Source organism: Passer montanus, unplaced genomic scaffold (genome assembly GCF_014805655.1).
Source record: "Passer montanus isolate IOZ18808 unplaced genomic scaffold, ASM1480565v1 scaffold78, whole genome shotgun sequence".
Taxonomy (NCBI): Eukaryota; Metazoa; Chordata; class Aves; order Passeriformes; family Passeridae; genus Passer; species Passer montanus.
In genome coordinates, this window is record NW_024373034.1 from 1997832 (window position 1) to 2019658 (window position 21827).

The following is a 21827-nucleotide window of genomic DNA, read 5'->3' on the forward strand; positions in this document are numbered from 1 at the left end:
GCTGTGTTCATTTGGTTCTCCCATGTCAGGATTTTAGGGAGCTGTGTACCAGGAAAACCCCATGTCAAGATCCTGGGGTGAGGACACACACACTCATGGCTACATTCTAACAAACATAACCCTGCACAGGGGAAAGCCTATTGCATGAAGTGCTTCTGTTTCTCCAGGCAGTCACAGGAGTAGCCCATTTCCTACAGATAAATATCATGTTTTTCTCAGTGGTTATCAAGAAGGGTAAGTAAAAAAAAAAATAATTAATTTCTCTGTGCAGAAAAGAAAATCTGGTCTATACAGGCTGCATGGCAGAGTCAGGTTTTCTTCCTGAATTTGCTCAATTATGTAGTTGGAAAAACAGGGTCTTGGCTGTCAGAATATTACTGATATTGGGAGTGGTAGTAGAGCCTCTAGGAGGTCACATACCCTCAGAATTTACAAACAAAAATATTTCTACTTTCTCACTTTAATATTAATTATTCATCTTTTTCACAAGGGTAGGTAATAATCAGACAAGGGATAATGGCTTTAAGATGAAGAACAGATTTGCTTTCAGCTGACCATCAATGAAAATATTTTTGCCTTACTCTCTGTATTTCATATTTTCCACATTTTTCAAAACAGATATTAAAATAGGAAGGCCCATCAGAAATAAAAATTATTGTATTGATTATAGCTGAATGCATATTAATCTGCCAGTTTAGCATCACATTCACTGAGGAGAACCACATAGCATTTTGAATGGCCTAAATGATGGGAACAGATGTGGGGCTACAAAAAAGCTAAAGAGGGACTTTTTATAAGGACACGTAGCAATAGGACAAGGAGGAATGGCTTCTAAATGAAAGAGAGTAGGTTTAGAACAGGTATTAGAAAGAAGTTCTTTGTTGTGAAGGTGGTGGGGCACTAGAATGTTTTATTCAGAAACTTTGTGGCTGCCCCATCCCTGGAAGAGTTCAAGACCAGGCTGAGCAAACTGGTCTGGTAGAAGGTGCCCCTACCCACCTCAAGGGGGACAGAACTAAATGATCTTGAAGGTCCTGCAAATCCCAAACCATTCTATGATTCTGTGACTCTGTCAAGAGAGAGTGGCTGAGTAATTGCCGTAGCTCTTCCAGACTCGTACATGTGTGACACAGCTTTCTGTGAGTGCTCTGAGGTCTGATATAAGTGAGATAGATAGAGGACTTGCCAGGCATCCTTCCTGGCTTTGTTCCTCCCTGTACTACTCAACCAAATTTTTGATTATTGTTTCCTGTATCTGGGTTTTGAAACCCTGAGCACAGCCAGAGTGACAGACCTCATTTCCTGACCAGAAAGCAGCTGAAGGATCCAGCCCCAGCCAGCAGCTGAGGCCCTTGGGAGGATAGCAATGGGTTATGGCAGCTAACAGGAACCCATGACAGTGGGATCTGGAATATTTTCAAAAATATTGAGATTTTTCAGGAAGGGATTGTGCAAGTTGTAGATATCTCTAACTGAGAGATGGAAACCTTCTAAGAGTTCTGGGTACCCCCCATCATGCAACACTGCTTCCCTTTAAACACATTGACTCTGTCCTTGGCCTGCATATCTGGGCTTGCAGGACTAATGGAGAAACAGCACAGTAGCTACTCAAGCACTCAATTTGTTTTGTATTTTGCTGCCAGGATCCAGAGCCACGCACAGATTTCTACAGAAATTCGCAATTCGGATTATTTCACCAGCATGCCCCCGCTGCCGGCGGAATGCCTGGACATCGACGGGGACTGGAACACACTCCCAGTTATCTTTGAAGATAGGTACACAGACATGCCTTGCAAAGGTGAGCGAAACTCCACAGGGCACAGCTTCATAAAACAGCTTAAGCTGAGGGAGGTACTTCCCCAGCTCAGGATAAGTGATCTCACATCCCCTGGGGTTATGAACTTGGAAGAGAGTGTGACTCCCTAAGTAATGCATATGACTTTTAGTGTTTTCCCTAACAGCAGAGTATTTCCTTCACACTTTTCATCTTTAAATTAAGCTTTCTTTAAAAAAGAGCTGAAGGAAAAATCTAGAAAGAAAATCAGATCTTTTGGATTTTTGTTATAGTACTAATTTAAAGGAAAAACACTAGACTGATATCGCCACTATGACATCTAGTGGTAAGAAAGCTCAGAACAAAACCCACAGTTACAATATAAAGCCCCACACTCCCCTGAAATGCAGCAATGCCTTCCAAAAAATATTATGCAAAAAATATTTTTTGAGTATCCAAATAAAATTTTAATTAAGAAATTATTTAGTTCCATAGTTATTTAGTAAAACCTCACAGCCGTTACTTTTTTCTTTTCACTCAACCTTTAAAATTACCAAGGAAGCAACATGCATTAACACTATAGGTGTCCATAGTCTAGTGAATATAGCCTGTGATACAAAATCTTCACTCTTCCACAGTTTTTCTACTGCCTAAATTGTGACAATGCTCATTAAAGATATTTAAATTATTAAACTGAGTATTAAACTGATTCAAAGTAAGAGCTATACTATGAACAATATTGAATAACACCAGGAATACAAAGAAGTATCCATTTTGTTTTGCTTACGTACACTCTAAAAGCTAACAGTATAGGTACAGTTACACTGAGGAAAGTGTATTTTATAAATATTATCTTCTTTGGCCTAACTATAACTGTCCAGTGAGTGTAATTCTAGCTAAATGTAGTCTGGCATGTACATTTGTAATATGCCTTTAATACATGTATAATTTTTATAATGTAAAATTATCGAATAATATTTTGTGGTTTAAAATCCCTTTTCAAAACCTCCAATCCTTTGGGCTGGTTTGTTGTGTTCTTACAGGTAATACTTTTCTTTTCTTTTCTTTTCTTTTCTTTTCTTTTCTTTTCTTTTCTTTTCTTTTCTTTTCTTTTCTTTTCTTTTCTTTTCTTTTCTTTTCTTTTCCTTAGATCCGAATTTGGAAGTTTTCCCAGATTTTGAGGTTCCTGCAAATACTGAAGTGGATGTAAAAGTGGAAAATGAAGTCTGTGGATCAGATGATGCCACTGCAGTAATGAAAGGAGACTTTGAGAAGGATACTCCTCTAATACACACAGACAGGATAAACAGGAATCTCTCATGCCTACACAGCAGTACTGAAGCTGCTGCTAAGGGTTTAAACCAGCACTCCACATCTCAGGTATGTACAATAAACAAAGAAGGCCAAAGGAAACCTGAAAATATTTTTGTTTCAAGAGAAGAAACTATTTCTGACTCACAGCCAGGCAATACAGAACACATGTCAGAAGACTTTAAAACATCCGAGGAAGTTTTATTAAAAGATAATAGACTTGAGGCGGATGTTGTCTGTGGAGACATGGAACCCAGCAATAAGGACTCTCACAAATGTGAGCCCATGCTAATTGTCAGTGCTCAGCATGAGTGTGGAGCATGTGGAGCTGATGGCTTGGAAGACAGCACTGACATACATGAACTAGATGAATTTGGTCATCCTGAAACTAATTTCACTTCATCTGAGCTTGCACTGAATGAATTGACCAGTCTTGGAAAACCAGAGGATGCAAGCACCAAGGCTCATCTCCCTGTTTTGAAAGCTTTGCCTTCACACAGCTGTGAAGCAAAATCAGTCACAAAGGAGCAACGAAGTGAGGAGAGTGAAGAATTTACCCTGATGTCAGGGGTCATAAAAAGATCTTCCTCTATAATATCTGATTCAGGCATTGAAAGTGAGCCCAGCTCCGTGGCATGGTCTGATGCTCGCAGCCGGGCCCTGGAGCTGCCCAGTGACAGAGAGATCCTGCACCACTTGGTCCGGAGGCACGCCATCCACCGGAATTCCCTGGAGGGTGGCCACACGGAAAGCAACACCAGCTTGCCCAGTGGTATCCAAGCATCACTCACATCCATCAGCTCTTTGCCCTTTGAGGAAGAGGAGAGGGAAGTGGAGCTTACCAAACTGACGAAATCTGTCTCTGCCCCTCAGATCAGTAGCCCAGAAGAGCCCCCAGAGGAGGTGGATCTATCAAAACACAGCGAAGCCACCTCAGAAGATTCAGATCACAACTTAAGAAGCTGCATGGAAACAGAGGATAAAGATGGAAAAATAATCATGGACTTTTCCGAGTGTCAAATGACCACCGAAAGTGGACAAATAGAACACAGAAGACATCCCAATCCCCTCCTCAAACGCAGTAGCAGTAACACTGAGTTACAAGGGAATGAGGAGAAAGGTTTTCCAGAGACTTGCTGTAGTTTGGAAAATACAAGACCACCCAGCTGTCCGAAGCAGCTCCAAGTTAATGTCTCTGAGTGCCTGTCACTGGAAAGCAATGGTGAGTGTAGCTTAAAAACACCAAAGGCTTGTAATTACTTGGACAAAAATATAGATAAGGTTGATACATGCATTGAGGATCCTAAGGATAAACTTAAGCCGGACAGTTTAAACGTACAACAGGGCTCTTCCAATAGTAGAATTTCAGGAGAGGAGAGTTTTTCACAAAGCATAAAGGTGGTACCAGATTTTTGCTTGCCTGTTACAGCTCCTTCAGACACCTCCACTGAATTTGGCTCACTGCGAGGAGAATGTGGCAGCTCTCTCACTGAGGAGAGCCCAGCAGTGTATGCAGAAATGCAGGGCTTGCAAGAAATTGAGCTCAATGACTCACCTGCCTCAGCAGACCCTGCATCAGGGGCCCACCAGGCTGAACATCCTCAGGAACCCAACAGCCAAGAGAATAAACTTGTAGCGAACGGCACCGGGTTTCCTTTGGCCACGACAGAGGGAGTAGCCCTGGAAAGCAGAAAGGCTGCTGATGTGGTTAACATGTCCATCTCTTGCACAGCCACCTGTCTTCCCTTTTCTTCCGTGCTCAAAGAGACCCCTGCCATGGCGGGCTCCTCGGCAAAGCAGGCTGCGTTCCCCATCACGCGCCAGCCGCTGGGCTCCTTTGGAGTTGTCTGTCCTAATTCAGATGAGATGGATGAAGAGACCAACGAAAGGATGCTGAAGTAAGAATAACTAATTACTTCATTAATGTAGCCATAATGCTGAGAGACCCTGACGCAGTTCAGGACCCTAATGCACTAGGCATACAGGAAGCTTGCATTTGAGACAGTTGCCTGAGGAATTTCAGTATAAATAATCCAAACAGACAAATGGCTAATATAGAATGAATAATCTAAATAGACAAGAAGGATGAAAACACAGAGAGACCATGACTGCCAAAGATATCAGGTCCTTAATTCTCATGACAAGCAGTGAGATTTAGGTATCTAAATAATCTCTGAGAGCTGATCCTCCTTCCTGAAATCAAGGTTACCCATACCAGAGTATTGATCCCTGATAGTTCACTGTGGCAGTGCCACAGACTGTTTTACTCCTCTGCTTTAATAATTTTCCATTCAGTATCTAAACTATGAAATGGGGAAATCAGATTGGCTGATATGTCTCAACTTCACCTTCTCAAACTGGAAAACGAGGGAATTGAATCCATGGATAGCTGGAGAAGAGGCATTATTTTTGTTTCTTTCTTCACTGCCCAACACTAAAGTGCCGCATCGTGACCTTGATGTCACAGGGGCCCATTTCACAGATTGGCACACTAGCACCTATATTTTTCCAATATAATTTAGTACCTCTGCTGTGCTGACAATAAACAGTAGCACTGCAATTTCTCAATCCATTCAGCTGCCCAAAATGTTGGCTGTCTGCATGTACATTCATTTTCAACACAAGACTTTACTTTTATTCTTTTGAAAGCATCCTGAAGTTTTATACACCATGGTTAAGTCCTGACAAATCTAAGCACAGAATTTGTTTCTTCATTGTGAAACAGAACATTTGAGCATACATTCATGCACATGAATTAAAGGCTTCCAGATTAATGGCCCAAAACCTATTTTTTTCATTGTTGTGTCCCTTAAAATTAGTTGGGCTGATGTAAGTAATTAATCACTGTTGGACTTGAGTATCTTAGAGGTTTTTTCCAATCTTAATGATTTTATGATTATATCACATTGCCTTAAGAGATGCCCAAGCTTTAAAGGTTATATCTCCAAAGCTTGTCCTTCCTAGTTTTCTATTTAATTCTACACTTATGTTGTAATTATTAATTCCTGAATTTTCTGGATAAGTTTTACTGAATCAAAAAGCCATTGAGGAGTTTGGCATCTTCAGGCAGCAGAATGCTTCAGGGTGAATTCATCAAATTTTAGACCTCTAAGTAGGAAAAGTGTTATCTTAATTCTTTCAGAAATGTTCTTCTTCTAAATTCTACTAAATTGTTTTCAAATTAATCCAAAATCAAATAAACCCCAAAAATGGCTACCACATGAGGTGAATCCCTTAATTCTAATGTGAGCAAGAAGGATAAAACCTTCTACCTAAGTGTATCTGATGGTAGCAAAATGATACATTTTGTATTTCAGTACCTATAAGGTCAATGCCATTGTCAAGAGTCAGAATTGCTAATTCTGTGCCTCAGTCTCATTTTATGAGGTACCAGAAAATTACTTTTTGCTACTCTTTCATTCCTCTGGCAGGTGTGAGTTGCTAATGCACTTTAGTTCTTCCCTGTATGTAGACAAATTACAAAGAAACAGAGTTTATTCCCTTCATTCTGACTTCCCCCAGTCCTAATAGATAAGGAATTGCATCCAGGTCTCTAGTCTCTACTTGAAAGGTGAAAACATAATTTCTTGCAAAGACAAGCCTCCTCATTTCTAGTTTGAAGGTTTTTTGCTGACCACCAAGTTCTATTGTGATTAACTAATGTATTCTCCAGTTTTTATCAGGCCAAAGAAAAATTTAAAAAAGAAATGAAGATTGAAGGATTACTGTACAGTGACTTATCTGTACTAGCTTCTGATATCCCATATTTTCCACCAGAGGAAGAGGAAGAAAATTTGGAAGATGGAATTCACCTGGTTGTCTGTGTCCATGGATTGGATGGTAAGGCCAGGAAGAATTGCTATTTGTAAGTTATTTCAGTGTAAATTACAAAAAAAGGACAGATGTTCTGCAAGAATGAAAGAATGGAGAGCCTAAGTATTTGTTTTAGCTAAGTATTTATTCCTTATTATGTTATTCAGTCCATCATAATAAAGTATCTATGAGAATATTCAGTATTGTTGCTAATATATGGAGTCCTGCTTTCTGGTTCTTGTTTTATTTTCTGTTTGGTTTTGTTTTTGTTGTTGTTGTTCTTGTGTGTTTTTTAAACAGCAATCTACACCAAAGCACATCAGTCCTCCCATGCACAGGAAGAGTGCATTGCAGTAACTCATTGTCTTTCCACAGAAGCTTTGTTGTTTTGCAGTATGTCTATGTCCCCAGGAGGAAAATGTTATTTAAACCCCCAAAACACTGTTATAGATTAAATAGTGCTTGACTTTATAAAGTGAGAGTATAAGAATAATTCTTCACTGCAGAGGAAGCAGGTCTTGGGATTTTTTATGTATATGCTTTCTAAGCAGGAAACAGTTATGTTAAATGTAAACTTTCTCTTGGGAGATTATTGATATCCATTATAAAGGTGTAGATGTTAACACTGAAACTATGGAGAAAAAGTGGTAGAGGCTCTGATATCTCAAAAAAAAAACCCTAACAAAACCCCCAAAAAACCCCAAAAACAAACAAACACTGGCTTGTGCCAGGACTGTTTGCCATTGAATATCTCAGTAGCAGGAATGCCTTTCTGGTGAGGTACTGGTAACTTCTTCACCAACAAAAGATTTGAGAAGACTTTGGAATTTCCTAGTACAGAACGAGGCATTTCTCAAAGTAGTAGGGGTCTGATAGTATTTCAGCACCATCTCTAATTGTGAATATATGAGATGGGCCATTCTGCATCTGAAGGTACAGCCCTACAGCCCAGCACAGGAATGGAGGCATCCCTGGCGGCCTCACCTGAGCTTGCTGTCTTTCTGTCTTACCTCTGCTGTTGAGCAAATAGAGGACAGATTTTTTCTGGACCTGATTTTTGCCCTTTCTTACCCACCATTTCTGTAGTCCCCCACAGCAGCAGGTGAGGTCCAGCCCACCTGGAGCAGGCTGTGGGAATTCCTGTTCTCTTGCTGTTTCAATGCATGATTGTGAGGTGTGATAATGTTCTTAGCAGCACTTAGCAAGAGCTCTGTGGTGTCAAGGTTGTTGTGTTAAATTGACTCTATATTGGTTGTTTTTCTGTTGAATTGCATCTTATAAAATATCATTTGTTCCTAGGTAACAGTGCAGATCTGCGGCTGGTAAAGACTTTTATTGAACTGGGACTTCCTGGTGGAAAACTGGACTTCCTAATGTCTGAAAGAAATCAGGTAGTACAGAGCTAATTTCTGTCTTCCTTTCTATTGCTGAAATAGTGCCTTCAGCAAATGCCTTTCCACCAGCTGAGTGAAACAAAAGCACTGGGGAATTCAGGGAGTTTTATGTAGTATTTACTGCAAAGGCTTGGTTCTATTCCTGTCTAATTTGATAGGGTGTTCAAACCTATTGGAAAATATTACTGGCATTAAAATCTAAGGCAATGACATTAGCAGTAATAGGACTAGACCTTAGAGGAAGAAAATGGATTTATCCTGCCAGTTTGCAAACTTGGCAGCCTGGTTCCTCTGCAACACAGCACCAACAGAAAACAGCAAGTTTAGTGATGCTGAATTCTCCAGAGGATGTGGAATATCCAGCAGGTGTTGTCAGCTCCCTTTGCTGCATCAGCCATTGTTTCTCCTGTTGCAGTGTTTGTTGGGATTTATTTCCTTGAATGATAAAGAAATGTCTTCCAGAAAAATTGATTGCTGGTCTAGGCAGAGAAACAGAAATGAATCCTGTGCTTTGCTTGGCAGTGGAGCCATATTTACGACCAAAGGCCTAACTTTATGCACAAGATAAGGATTTCCATTGTGCAGTCAGAAACATTATTCTGATTTATGAGCACCTGAGAAACCTGAGTTAAAACTTTCTAACCTTGTTTGGTCAAAAGCTTTTATATTTTGAAGTGGCTGGTTGGTGTATGTGTGTGAACTTGCCACTTCAGTGCACAGCTCTGTCAGTAGCAGACCTGGAGAGTGAATGTAAGCAAGGTGAAGATAGTCAGGAGACCACTTTACACTTCCATCAAGGCCTCTTCCAGAAGATGAGAATGTTTTCAGGGAATGAAATATCCTTCAACATCTGTATTTATCCAGAGACCATAATGGAAACTATTTAGAGATTTTATTGTCTGGGAAGGTGGGGAAGTTCTCACAGCACTGGAAGTGGAACCTGGGTGGCTTGATGGCTATTTTAATATTGTAAAGCATCTCATCACTGGTTTTTTCCCTTCTCTGAGAACCACACTGAAAATGACCCAAGAAATCAGTCATTTAGCTGGTTTACTTTATAGAGGAAAATTCAAATCACTTTTTTGGGCATTCATTTGTTATGCGTTTGACAAGCTCAGTCAGGTTGAAATGATAGTAAAGAATGGAGATATAATCAGGTGAAATATGACACTTGACATATTTTGGTTATGATTAACATTCAGACTGATATTCTTGCACTTTTAAACAACCTGAAAGATTTGGGATAATGAGCCTAGGAGGAAATCATTAATTATCAATGCAGACAAAACAAACAGGCAGAAGGTTACTGGACTGTTTTTAGTTTATGAGAACATTTATTTTAAGTCTGTACTGCAAAGTGAATATCGACATGTTTTCCTGTGCAAGAGCTGCAATTAGCAAGATGAGTTGTGTCACAAAAGCATTAATTACTCATATGTTTCAAAAGCATTAATTACTCATATCTTTACTCTGAATAGCTGTTCCAACATTTGATGATTGTTTTGTGGCATCTCATTAGTTAGGAGCTTGATTTAGAGTCCTGTTGGATTGCCAAATTACGAAGTTCTGAATAAGATCTGCCTGTAATTGTATAGACTGGAAATATATTGCTTGTTTTATTGTCTCACAACTGGCAGTACTGTTGCAAGCAACAAATTATTCGTCTGTCTCTAGCACTCAATCTCCTACTGATGACTGATGAATAACAAACACACAGCATTTGATTAAGATAGCCAAATAATTTCGTGATGATATCCTTAGCATCAGCATAAACCTCATGTCAATGTATAATCTTGTACAGTATTTTATTGCAGTAATCTGCTGAATCCTAAATGCCAAAAGCTTTTCTTCCATATGCAGACCTTGGCATCTAGAGCAGCTGAGCATTAGCTGTTCTCTCCAATGTCAAGTCAGGCTACTTTAGCATCATGCTTATGATTCTGGAATCACTCAGCAACGTCTCTCAAAGGAGAACTTCAGTTTAAAAGAGGACCTGGAGACTGAGAAAAATCTCCCTTTCCCCCCGTTGAGCATGTAAAAAGAAAATTTACACTGGTTGTTACATTTCTGCTTGAATTTCACTTTAAAAATAACATCAGTCTGCAATAAGTGTAATATATTTTAATTCATGAACTCATTTAATTTTTCAACAGACTGATACTTTTGCTGATTTTGATACAATGACTGACCGATTATTGGATGAAATTATTCAGCATATCCAGTTGTACAACCTCTCCATATCCCGAATAAGGTAAGCTTTATTAGATAGCAAATAGTGTGTAACTGTTTAAGCTACAGGAGCAATATCCAATGAAATTAGCTTTTCCCAAAGTGCCCTGTATCAAAAGCCATTGAATCAATGAGATTAATTTTTACATTATTATAGATGAGAATGAAAGATTCTTATGAAAGAGGATCTTGGAGGCTGAAATAAAGAATCTTATTGAAAGTCCCGACAGAGTCCTCCCTCCAGAACCATTTGTGCCATCTTTATGTTTATTTTAAAGGAAACACAGATGGGTTTCCTATTAATGTAATTCTTTCTTTCCCAACAGTTTTATTGGACATTCCCTTGGTAACGTCATCATTCGATCTGTACTAACTCGCCCCAGGTTTCGCTATTACCTCAACAAGTTACACACCTTCCTGTCCCTCTCTGGGCCTCACCTGGGAACGCTTTACAACAACAGCACTTTGGTTAGTACAGGTAAGAGTTGATGGGAAAGCTTTGACTGGCTGTGGTCCATGGCAGAGTGTATGAGAGGGCAACAACTGGAGGTAGGAATTTATTGTAGCATGACTTGTACCTTGAAGTTGTGGAAAATATTTGCTGAAGATTTCAAACCTTCAAAATCCAGATAAAAATTGCAATTTCAATATCTACAAGGTCCATCATATTGCTCCCTGGAAAGCTCAGGGGTGTGCAGCAGTGAGAGATCAACCTTAGTTTCCACTTAGTCTCCCACTTCTCCTCTGCTGCAAATAAAGAGAGGCACCTCCACGGCTGACAAAGAGACATTATTATGGAAATAAAATGTCCCACATTTCAGTCTTCCTGAGTATTCTTCTGACTACCATGAGACAACCACAGAATCATTAATAGTTTGGGTTGGAAGGGACCTTAAAGATCATCTAGTTAAACCCCTGCTGTTAGCAGGGACATCTTCAATTAGATTAGTTTGCTTCAAGCCTTGTTCAACCTGACCTTGATTATTGCTAGGGATGAGACATTTGCCACCTCTCTGGGCAACTTCTTCCAGTGTCTCACCACCCTCATTGTAAAGAAATTTCTTCCTTCTATGTAGCCTAAATCTACCCTCTTTTAGCTTAAAACTGTTGCCTCTATCCTGTGACACCTTTAGACTTTTCTTCCTGTTGATTAGGGGTACAAGAACAAACAAGACTTCTAGAAAATTACAGTGCTATCCATATTGTAGGCACATCTTTAACTCTCCTTCTGATGATTTACAAAGGATAAAAATATGCACCAATTTTCATTTCAGGTCTATGGCTAATGCAGAAGTTAAAAAAGTCAGGGTCGCTTTTGCAACTGACCTTCAGGGACAACGCGGATCTACGCAAGTGTTTCCTCTATCAGCTCAGCCAAAAAACGGGTGAGTAGGGCTTGATGTTCCTTGTAAATACCAAGGGCTATTCCATGGGCTTGTGCTGGATCGGCCTGTTCTCCAGGGAGATAAGGAAATCTGCATTTTGTTAATGATCTTTCTTCAAACACTGTTTTTAGAATGGCTGTCCTGTCTGAAATCTTATATCAATTTCACCTGTGCATTTTTTCTGTGAAAGTTATCAGATAATGTCTTTGCGAAACTGTTAGCATTAAATAAGACCTTTGTGCTGTAGTAAACATACACCTGAGTTTATATTCTGCAAGCAAGAAACATCATTCTTGACAAGCCATCATTCCTTAATTTATGCTATGAGATGAAAACCATTTTTCCTTTTTAATTATTTTTTTGTAAGTTTAACATCTCTTGTCTCTAGAAAATATGACTCTGTGAGATGAAGAGCAAATTTTATTCATGTCTATTCTGACACTTCTCTACTATAGAGAAAGATGAATGGCCTCACACTAGAAAAGTGATGTCTGAATAGAGAATCTTTTTTCCTATTCTTTAGTCTGTCATGAATAAATTAAATAAATCTGACTTAAGAAAAGAATGCAAGCATGATCCTTCTGTTGAAGCAGTTGTTTTCTTTTAAGAGTTATTTTTAATATTGAGTGTGAGCAAACTGGTGCTAAGTAGGTAGTGACAAGGTCACTACTTGAAGTTTAATTCTTTTCTCATACTTTTGTACACTGCTAATAGGAAACAAAGACTATGTTAATATGAATAGAACATCTAAATCTTACAGATATGCTACATAATCAATGACAAGAAGTCAGTGTAAATTGGTGTTATTTGAATTTTCCCTTTGACTCCCTAGTTCCTATTTCTATGGAATACAGTTGATTACTGCTTTACTACTGTTAAGTTAAAATAAAATTAGGTCTGCACAAAAAGCTCATATTTTAACTTCCCAAGCAATGAATTCCCAAGCATGTGTAGTGAGTCAAAGCAATTTGCTGCTTGTTAGCTTGGTAAACTGGAGATATAAGAGGCTATAAATGCAGGTGTTGTCCTTGAAAATGGAGAAAGAAAAATTTAAATGGGGAGAGAGTTGTCTGTAAAGTCAGAATCACCTGGGTAGATGCTTAGGCAAAATATCTGAAGATACAGACATGTCCATATGTGAAGGTATGAGCTGGCATACTGATTCAATAGATGTCCCTACCCTGGCACCCTGCTCCCAAAAGAAGTGGGGAGGACCTAGAGAGGGAGAAATGCCAGAAACGGTGTTGTGCCTACATTGCCAGATAAATGTTTAAGCCTCCAGCAATTTCTAAATTTCTTATCAAAGTACAAGTCCCTGCTACCTTTCAATTTCTTTAACAAATATTCCTCGTACTTGTGAAAATAAAAACCGAAACAAAACCCACAATAAAATATTCTTCACTAATGAACCTCTTCACATAAGGTTTTAGTTATGGTAACACTCACTGGGGCTTCTCCTATCTTTGACTTCAGACTGAAGTTGCAAACTCAGTTGGTTTGACTTCACAAGAAGAAAATGATAAACACTTTAAGACAGGTTTTGGAAAGGCAGCCAGCAGGACTTTTCATTGCGGTGGTGATGGCCAGATTTTCTCTGAAATCTAGAAATCATAGTTGTGGAATCATAGAGACATGGATGGGCCTTTGAGATCATCTGGCTCCATGATGGTGATGGCCAGATTTTCTCTGAAAGCCTAGAAATCATAGTTGTGGAATCATAGAGACATGGATGGGCCTTTGAGATCATCTGGCTCCAATCCCCCTGCAATGGGCAGGGACCCCTTCCACTAGACCAGGCAGCTAAAAGCCCCATCCAACCTGGCTCTGGCTCTGGACCACTTCCCCATAAGAGGGAGGGAAAGATGAAGGACAAACCCACAGCTCTTCTGTGCTCAGGATATTCTCTGAATAAGTAGGTTACGCCATCAGTATCCATTTTCTTACTTTTCTGTTAAATGTGGGTGATGGAGAACTCAAGTGACCATAGAGAGGTCAAAAAGCAGGAGCTCATCTGTGGCCTCATTAGCTCCAGGGAAGAGGCAGGATTTGGAGTTTTCAGTTGATGTACCAGCAGCACGGATTTGTTAAGTGACTGATGCATGCAGGGTCTGGATGGACCCTAAGACTCACTCAACACCAATGTAAAAATATGACATTATAGCAATTCCTTTTCTTCTCCTTCTCTCTATTTTGTTTGAGAATTTTATTAATTTATTGTGTTATTTTGGAACTTGATCCTGTTTAGAGGTATAAATACTTGCAAGAATAAGGTTTTAATAAAAGTATTTTTTTTAAAGACAGTTCTTACTTTTCCTTGTTGACATAAAATTAACATGTGTGAGTGTTGATAAGTAACAAATTGTTCACAGAAGCAACAGAAATGTGTTTAATCTGTTATGAATATTTCTAATATTGTGTTGCATGTTTTCATAATTATAATATATTTTGCACTGTAGATTTTAAAAAGCCTTTGAACATGAAATAATCATGCTGACAATGTATTCATTTTCATCGCTGTGCTTAATTGTGATTAATGTATTTAATATGTTTGCAACAGGTCTTCAGTATTTTAAAAATGTTGTGTTAGTGGCCTCACCCCAAGACAGATATGTACCTTTTCATTCAGCAAGAATAGAAATGTGCAAAAATGCACTTAAGGACAGACACACAGGTATGTTTAAGTTCTTTTATATATTCCCAAGGCTGTTGAAGAATTGCATTTCTGTGCAACTGAGGTCATTACATTAGAAGGGTTTTTCATCAACATGATGAAAACTCAAATGTTTATTTGATAAGGAAGAAAGTATTCATTTCCCACAGGAAATTACTGAAATCAATAAAATAAGCTTTTCAAGAAGCTCTTTTCCTGATGAAAACAAATTTCAATCAGGTCATAATCAAAGGTTTCTTACTGCTTCCTCTCCTTACCTCTAATTTTATTTTTTTAAGTGATAATAGAACTAGCTCCTGACAATGTTTTTCTGTAGTCTAGTGATTTACTTGTACTGTCTCCCCTTTCTTCCCCATAATGAAGTCTTTCTCAACATATTTAAAATAAGGAGGGTTTCCCTTTGTTTTCAGTAGTGCTTGAATGATTGCAAGATAATTTAAGGAACAGATCTAAAATCATATTTTGTAATAAAATGTGTAAAACACATCAGGACTCACACCACTAGAGGCCCTCTTGTGATCTCAGGCTGTTGTATTGCTTTTGTTATTAGCAGTTTTGCTCATTTATAAAATGTGTCATGGCTTCAGTTTGATGTCACATCCAGGAATAATGTTCAGTGCAATTTCATCCCCGTTTCACATATATGATTACCTAGAAATTGAGATATTCTTTGGAAACAGAAGGAGACACACAGGCCCAATAGTCAGCATGGTTGCCTTCATACATCTTACTTAAATGACAGCTCTTTCTAGCCTACCTCAGACGTGAATTAAAAGGAAATTCTTCAACTCTCCTACAGTGCTTGTTCCTTGGGGACATATTGGATCTAGCAGGAGGCAGATCATTATATTTATCAATACATCAGATAATTTATCTGTAAATGTTTCCTGAGCCATTGTTTCTGCCCCTATAAACACCTCAACTATCTCTACGTTATGCTTTTCCTGCATTAGAATCAATCACCAGAGAAACCCAAATGGACTTGTGTCCTGCCAGACTCTCACATTTGAATTCATAGGCAGTGTGAGTCCAACCCCACTCCCCTAAAAGAAACATGAGCATTTTGTTCCCTGACAGAAGAAAGGCTGAGGATGTCCCAGGACTCATGCTAAGCATCTTCAGCAGATCCCTCCTCATGGCCAGTGCCTCCATTAGATGAGCACCACTCTGGTACCTGGCAAATCTTTGAACTAGACTGCTGTCTCTTACATTTATTTTGGCCTTGCTTCCATTTTCCTTCTCACTGAGACTATAATTAAATGACACTGGAAGAAAAGAGAGGGTCTGGGAGCTTTGGCATGTAGTTGTGATATCTCAACCCTTTTTCAGGTCCTGTTTACGCAGAAATGATCAACAACCTGCTCCAGCCTTTGATTGGGGCCAAGGACTGCACGTTGATCAGACACAACGTGTTCCACGCTCTGCCTAACACCGCCAACACGTTGATAGGCCGGGCTGCCCACATTGCCGTGCTGGACTCCGAACTTTTCCTGGAGAAGTTTTTCCTCGTGGCAGGACTCAACTACTTCAAATAGTGCCTGAAGTACAGGGTAACAGAGGCCAACCTTTCCATTGGGTGGAGGAGATTTCCTTAGCCAACAGAGTGCAATGTTAGAAATGAGATCAGGTGGGACTTTCAAACTTTCCATTTCCATTTCTCTTTCAGAGAATAAAGTGCTATGGCTTTAAGGCATTCAAGCTTCCAAGTATTGGTGCTTTTGGAAGAAATAAATATTCCTCTTCAGTTTCTATTTTTTTTTGTCCACATAAAGACGTGAGCCACTTCTGAAATACAGAATCAGAATAAGAAGGTTAATTCTCTAAATGTGATTGGACCAATATAATTCCCATTTCTCCTGAATATTGAACCAGGAACTTGTCTGTCCTTGATTTACTGCTTATTTATGTATTAACAAAGCTCTACATTTGTAGCACTTTTGGGGTAGTTAACACACAAGGAAACAAGTGTATGTGAACTCAGGTTAAAACCTTCTTTGTGATGAACTGAAAAGTCTGCAAACCATTTATGACAGTTTCAGTCTTTCTGTTGGAAGAAAATATTTGGATGGTTCCATTACTGGTAATAATTTGTAACATACAAATTGTACATTCAAATAATGGAAAGGAGTAAAATATTTTACATAGAATGAACAAATGTTGATATTTGTCTTTAAAAAGAAGCCCCAACTTTAGTTTGGGAAGAATTTCATTTGAGTTACAAGCTGCCAAACCAAGAGGACTATATTGGATTATTTGTAAAAGATCAGTGGCATCTGTTAACATTTCTTCTGTTTACGTTTATAGAGGATCATAATTGACTGTGTTTGTTAGAACCTTAAAGGTACGATTTTTATGTTTGCATTTGTACCTAAGTCCATTTGTTCCAACAATTTTTTTTTAAATTTATTACGCTGATATGGAATTCAAAGTCTACCCAGTTATACCCTTGAAAACCCCAAATATTTGGAAAAATAAAGGCTGGAGATACAGAATGGTAAGGATTGTGGAAAGCTTAAAAAATATAAGGATGTCTTAAGATTCTCTGCAATACACTCTAAATGCTTTGTCAATGCCCATTTGCAAAGCTGTATACAGTCCTAATTATTATATTGTTACAGCTGGTTGAACTATTTAAAACTTTATTCATGCAATGATATCTATGTTGTTTTTAAGAATTTGAAAAAAAAACCCATATTTCCCATTTTTTCATCAAATTTACAGTAAGATTTTTATCACAAAGTTATCAGATGTAAAGTGAAAAATTTCAGTAACTTTCTACACATTTTCATAACATTTTGATGAATTTTCAATGTCACAGGAGTTTTTTGGAAAACGAGAAAGTGAATAATTCTTCACAATTCTTTTTGTTTAGAAGGCAGGCATTTTTTTAAGCAAATACAGTTTGTTTCAAAATAGAAATGAACGAGTCTCCATATCTTGTAGCAATGACTGTAAAAAAATCACAAAGTTTGGTTTAGGTATCAAGACTCCCATCAGTAAACTAAGATGAATATGGTGAAGATTTGTGAAATAAGAGAATACAAAATGAAAATAAAAAGTATCACAGCCACAGGGAAATATTTGTAGTTGCAAAAGGTAGAACTAATTTTTTCTCAAAAGAAAAAAAGTGAAAAAATTACACAAAATTAATTCAAGAAAAGAGTTCTAGCAGACTGGCAAGTGGTGATAAAGGAAAAATGCTGGCTTGATAACTGATGCATTGTTTTTAAAATAGGAAGGACAAAGAAGGTATATACCAAAGGGTGAGACTAAAACACCTAAAAAGAAGTATTACACATAAAACCCTTGTGCCCTCATAGGGGCAGAAATTCCATGGGAACAATTCCATGGTATGATTCAATATTGACAAGTTTCTTAAACAATACCTCAGTACTTGAATTAAATAGGTACATACTATTTTGTCTCGCTCTCTCTTTTTCTCTTTTTTTCTTTACAGATTGACTGCTAAATGTTAGCACTCAGTTTTACTCACTTAAAAGAATAGGTACATACTATGGTGTCTCGCTCTCTCTCTCTTTTTCTCTTTTTTTCTTTACAGATTGACTGCTAAATGTTAGCACTCAGTTTTACTCACTTAAAAAATTAATTCAATCAGGAAACCCGAGTTTTTCACTTCTTGTTTGGGAATTCTTTCCCACTTTTTGCCCTCAGCAGTCTAGTTCCAGCTGCACGGACATATCACAACTTCTTCCTCAGTAAATTGTCTAGAGAATTTTAAATATAATGGGACATGGAGGTCGAGCTGTTATATAGTGCAGCTCTTTTGAGCCAGGACTAGTACTTCCATATGGAAAAACAGGAAAGAAACCAACCTCTAACCATAAGCAACCTCCAGTGTGCTGCATGAGGGTCTGGTCCACTTGTGGAAAATGTTCAGGACTCTGCAAACTGAAGATTTTCCAAAACATTTAGAAAGAAGTGACTTTACACTTATATACAGGCCTGCTGTGTGAGTGGACATAGTCTATACAAAGAAGTTTGCTTATTTCCAGGTCTCACTCGCTAACTGTCACAGTCCTGGGTCTGACAACAAACCAGTGTAGCTGTTCTTAGATTGGAGGTTCTTGCCCTGCCTTGGACATTGGACAGCATTCCCAGCCTTCTGTGTGTATGACTGTGAGAGAAAAGACATGGGAAAAAGTCTCTGCTTTGCTGAAGGAGTTGGTGGGTCTTTCCAAGTTCACTTTGATGTTCTGTACTCCTACCAGTGCTCTGACTGATGGATAAATATACCTAAAGGTGTCAGTGATCCTATTAATATAGAATCCTTTGATGGCTCAGTCTGGTTTCAGAGTTGGAGCTGGATTGTTTATAGACTTGGATCAGGTCCACATGACTTACATCTTGTGCAGTATAGAAGAAAGCTCCTGTGGAACCTCAGAAAAATCTGGGAAGTATAATTCCTGTGATAAGACAGAGATTTTATCATCCTTGGCAGAACATTGTGGGATATATTGGCAGTAGTGGTCTAGTTGAGTTTCCATTTCAAGTTCTCAGAATAGCCTCCCTCACTTTTTATTCTCTTATTCTTTTTAATGGGGCATTGTCTCTAAGTACTATAAATCCACTCAATTGTATAGAGAATATGGCAAAGAAATCTGCATTGTCATTATAATATAAATAATATCTAAGTTTTTGGACTTCATCAAAGTATAGTCATCAGCATGGACTTATTTTCAGATTTGTATTTACATGGAAAGAAATATACAGCAATGTTTATCTTCATAAAAATTAGCAAAGTGTCCAATTAGCATCTTTATTTCTGTCACAACCTTTGGAATTTCAATATATTGTCCTTTCACATAAAATACATTTTAAAATACATTTAAGTACATTTGCAGTATTTCTGCAAGGATTTCCCCCACAATCTACACAAGTCCCCTTTGCCTTCCTCTATCTATGGGGGCAGGGCTTAAGCTCTTCATTGAAGCTCTCACATTTGTAGGGGATAAGAGAGTTTTTTTAAGACCTTGGACAGAGGGACAAACCTGGGTTTTTTTTAATAGCATGTCAATATTAGTGTCAGTCGTATTTGAAGTGAAACTCCTTTCAATTCTAAAGGATTCTTCAGTTAAGTAAAAAACAAAGCCAACATTCCAAGGTTGTTTTTTAACATCTAAAAAGCTCAAAACTGACAAGGAGGATCTCCACCAGGTTAAGTGAATTTGGCAATTGAAGTTTTCCAGCGTCAGAGGTGAAGTGTGAGCTGTAGCCCAGATGAGCAAGTTCTCTGGGGGGAAGGTGATAGGCCATGTGTAGAAAAAGAGGAACAGAGCCAGCAGATGTCAAGTCTTTGAAAGACAGAGACAAAGATAGGGTGATGGAAGAAAGACAAGAAGTTCCTGAAGCAGAATATAACATTTAAGAGAACTGACATTAATTGTTTTAAAAGAATTGAGGCACTTGAAAACAGTGTGGTTATAACAGTTCAATGGATATCTATAATTCTATGATCATACCTTTATTAATAGCTGGATTAAATTTTCTTTGATATTCTGGGTCTCCTAAAGCCCATTTCTCCCCACTTTTAAAGGAATTTAATATCTTCTGAAATGGATTTTTGTTTAAGTATGGATGGAGAGAAATTGCAGTATTGACTAAGAATGTGTAGATGAGAGACGGAATAGTAATTTCTTTCTGCATCTGGCCTGAGGATTTTCAAGGAGTTGGTTTTCAGTCTTGTGAAAAAATAGAATCCAATCTCCTGAATCCTCTGGGAATTCTTTCTTCTTGGAGAATTGTAGAATTTTCCCTGTTTATTTTCCTCACCTAATTTGTGCTTAAAAACTTGTTGCAAAATGAATTTGTTCTACTAAAATAAAAGGCCTAATTTCTATCTGTAGTCAGTGAAGAGAGTTAGATGGTACTGAAAATCTGCAGGAGTGGTCCTGTTTTCTGCTTTGGTAGCATTCAGGGTTATTTATCTCTGTTTCTTATACAGGTAACTCATTATAAGACTCACTTTCTGGGTGTCTAAGACATCAACAAAAACTGGAAGGTCAGCATTTGTGGACTGGATTACTTTAGTTTTTCATACATGTGTGCAAGTTTTGACTGCTCACTTTGACCAAGAGCAAACATTTAAGATATGAATAAGACTCCTTTAAAATATGTCAGGGAGTGGGTCTTTTTCTGGCCTCCAATGAGTGCTCATTTTCCCTTTAATGAAATTCAAAATTTGTTTTCAAAATCAGGTCTGTCCACTGACAATAGAAGAAGTTGAATTTTTTTAGCTTTAAAGGATTATTTTCTAAAGACATGAAACCTTAGCACAGAGCTTTGGAATTACCTACACAAATTCTGAGCACTATTTTACTTCAAAGCATTTCATAAATATCCACTGACCAATCCTCTTCACTGTTCCTTTGCCAGAAAAGAGTCACACTTGAGAGAGAAAGCTATCACAAGACCGTGTGAAAACTGGGAATTCAAGCAAAACTTTCCATGAGAATTTGTAGTTTTCTTTGGTGCGTTTTGCATGTTAAAAAAAATTCTCTTGCTTTCTACCTCTGCATTTGAAATAGTGAAATTGGTGATGAAGGAGAAAGATAAGAACTTCTAATAATAGGGTTAGACACTTGTGAAGGCTTATGCAAATATCCCATGAAATTTAATATATAATGAATAGTCATGGAGCATTTCTGAGGCAGTCTCAGCATGCCAATATGTGTCAGCCTAGCTGAATGATTATTTTCTTTATGGACTTAAATTTCCATTTATAAATTATTATCAGAACAGCCTGACATATTTCACTCCAGCTGGTTATTTAGATGCTAAAGGTCATGTCCTTAGAGAACTCTTATGGAGTGCTATTCTTTATTTCAACACATATGCTCAGCAGTTTTGTTAGTTAATGTTATCTAATTTACAGTTTCTAGCTAAATTTACATCCTCCTCCAACTTTTCAGTGTTTATTTAATCATTGAAGTGTTTTCAAATTATAAACCAAAATAAATCCAGGTCTGTTGGAGTTAGTGTTCATCTTCTTTAATGTAGTTGGTTTATGGCTGTAGTACCACAGTCTCAGGAAAAATAATCACTGAATTAAAAACTAGACCATTAATATTTGGAGTAATGAAAATCATAGTGGGGGTTTGATTGGCTGCAGTTCACTCTCCTCTGGTTTGGTTTTGCTTTTGGGGTCAAACATAACCACAGCAAGGTTGTGCCCCTGGTTCTGTTCATGGTTCCCTTAATTTGCAATTCCTTTGAGATGCCTAAATTTCCCT

General features: G+C 38.1%; 1 protein-coding gene across 4 annotated transcripts in view; it reads left to right on the top strand.

Annotated features, from left to right (window-relative positions):
* Nucleotides 1–17075, top strand: part of FAM135B (family with sequence similarity 135 member B) — a 192900-nt gene extending 175825 nt beyond the window's left edge. For 3 of the 4 annotated variants that reach the window (XM_039731506.1, XM_039731505.1, XM_039731507.1), the window contains exons 12-20: nucleotides 1644–1798; nucleotides 2925–4983; nucleotides 6759–6925; nucleotides 8198–8289; nucleotides 10446–10543; nucleotides 10848–10999; nucleotides 11796–11906; nucleotides 14464–14577; nucleotides 15907–17075. In XM_039731506.1, the coding sequence (XP_039587440.1) occupies nucleotides 1644–1798; nucleotides 2925–4983; nucleotides 6759–6925; nucleotides 8198–8289; nucleotides 10446–10543; nucleotides 10848–10999; nucleotides 11796–11906; nucleotides 14464–14577; nucleotides 15907–16112 (3154 nt within the window). In that variant the 3' untranslated portion in view covers nucleotides 16113–17075. The remainder of the gene's footprint in view (nucleotides 1–1643; nucleotides 1799–2924; nucleotides 4984–6758; nucleotides 6926–8197; nucleotides 8290–10445; nucleotides 10544–10847; nucleotides 11000–11795; nucleotides 11907–14463; nucleotides 14578–15906) is intronic. The other variant, XM_039731508.1, reaches the window with a different exon arrangement.
* The last annotated feature ends 4752 nt before the right edge of the window (nucleotides 17076–21827 follow it).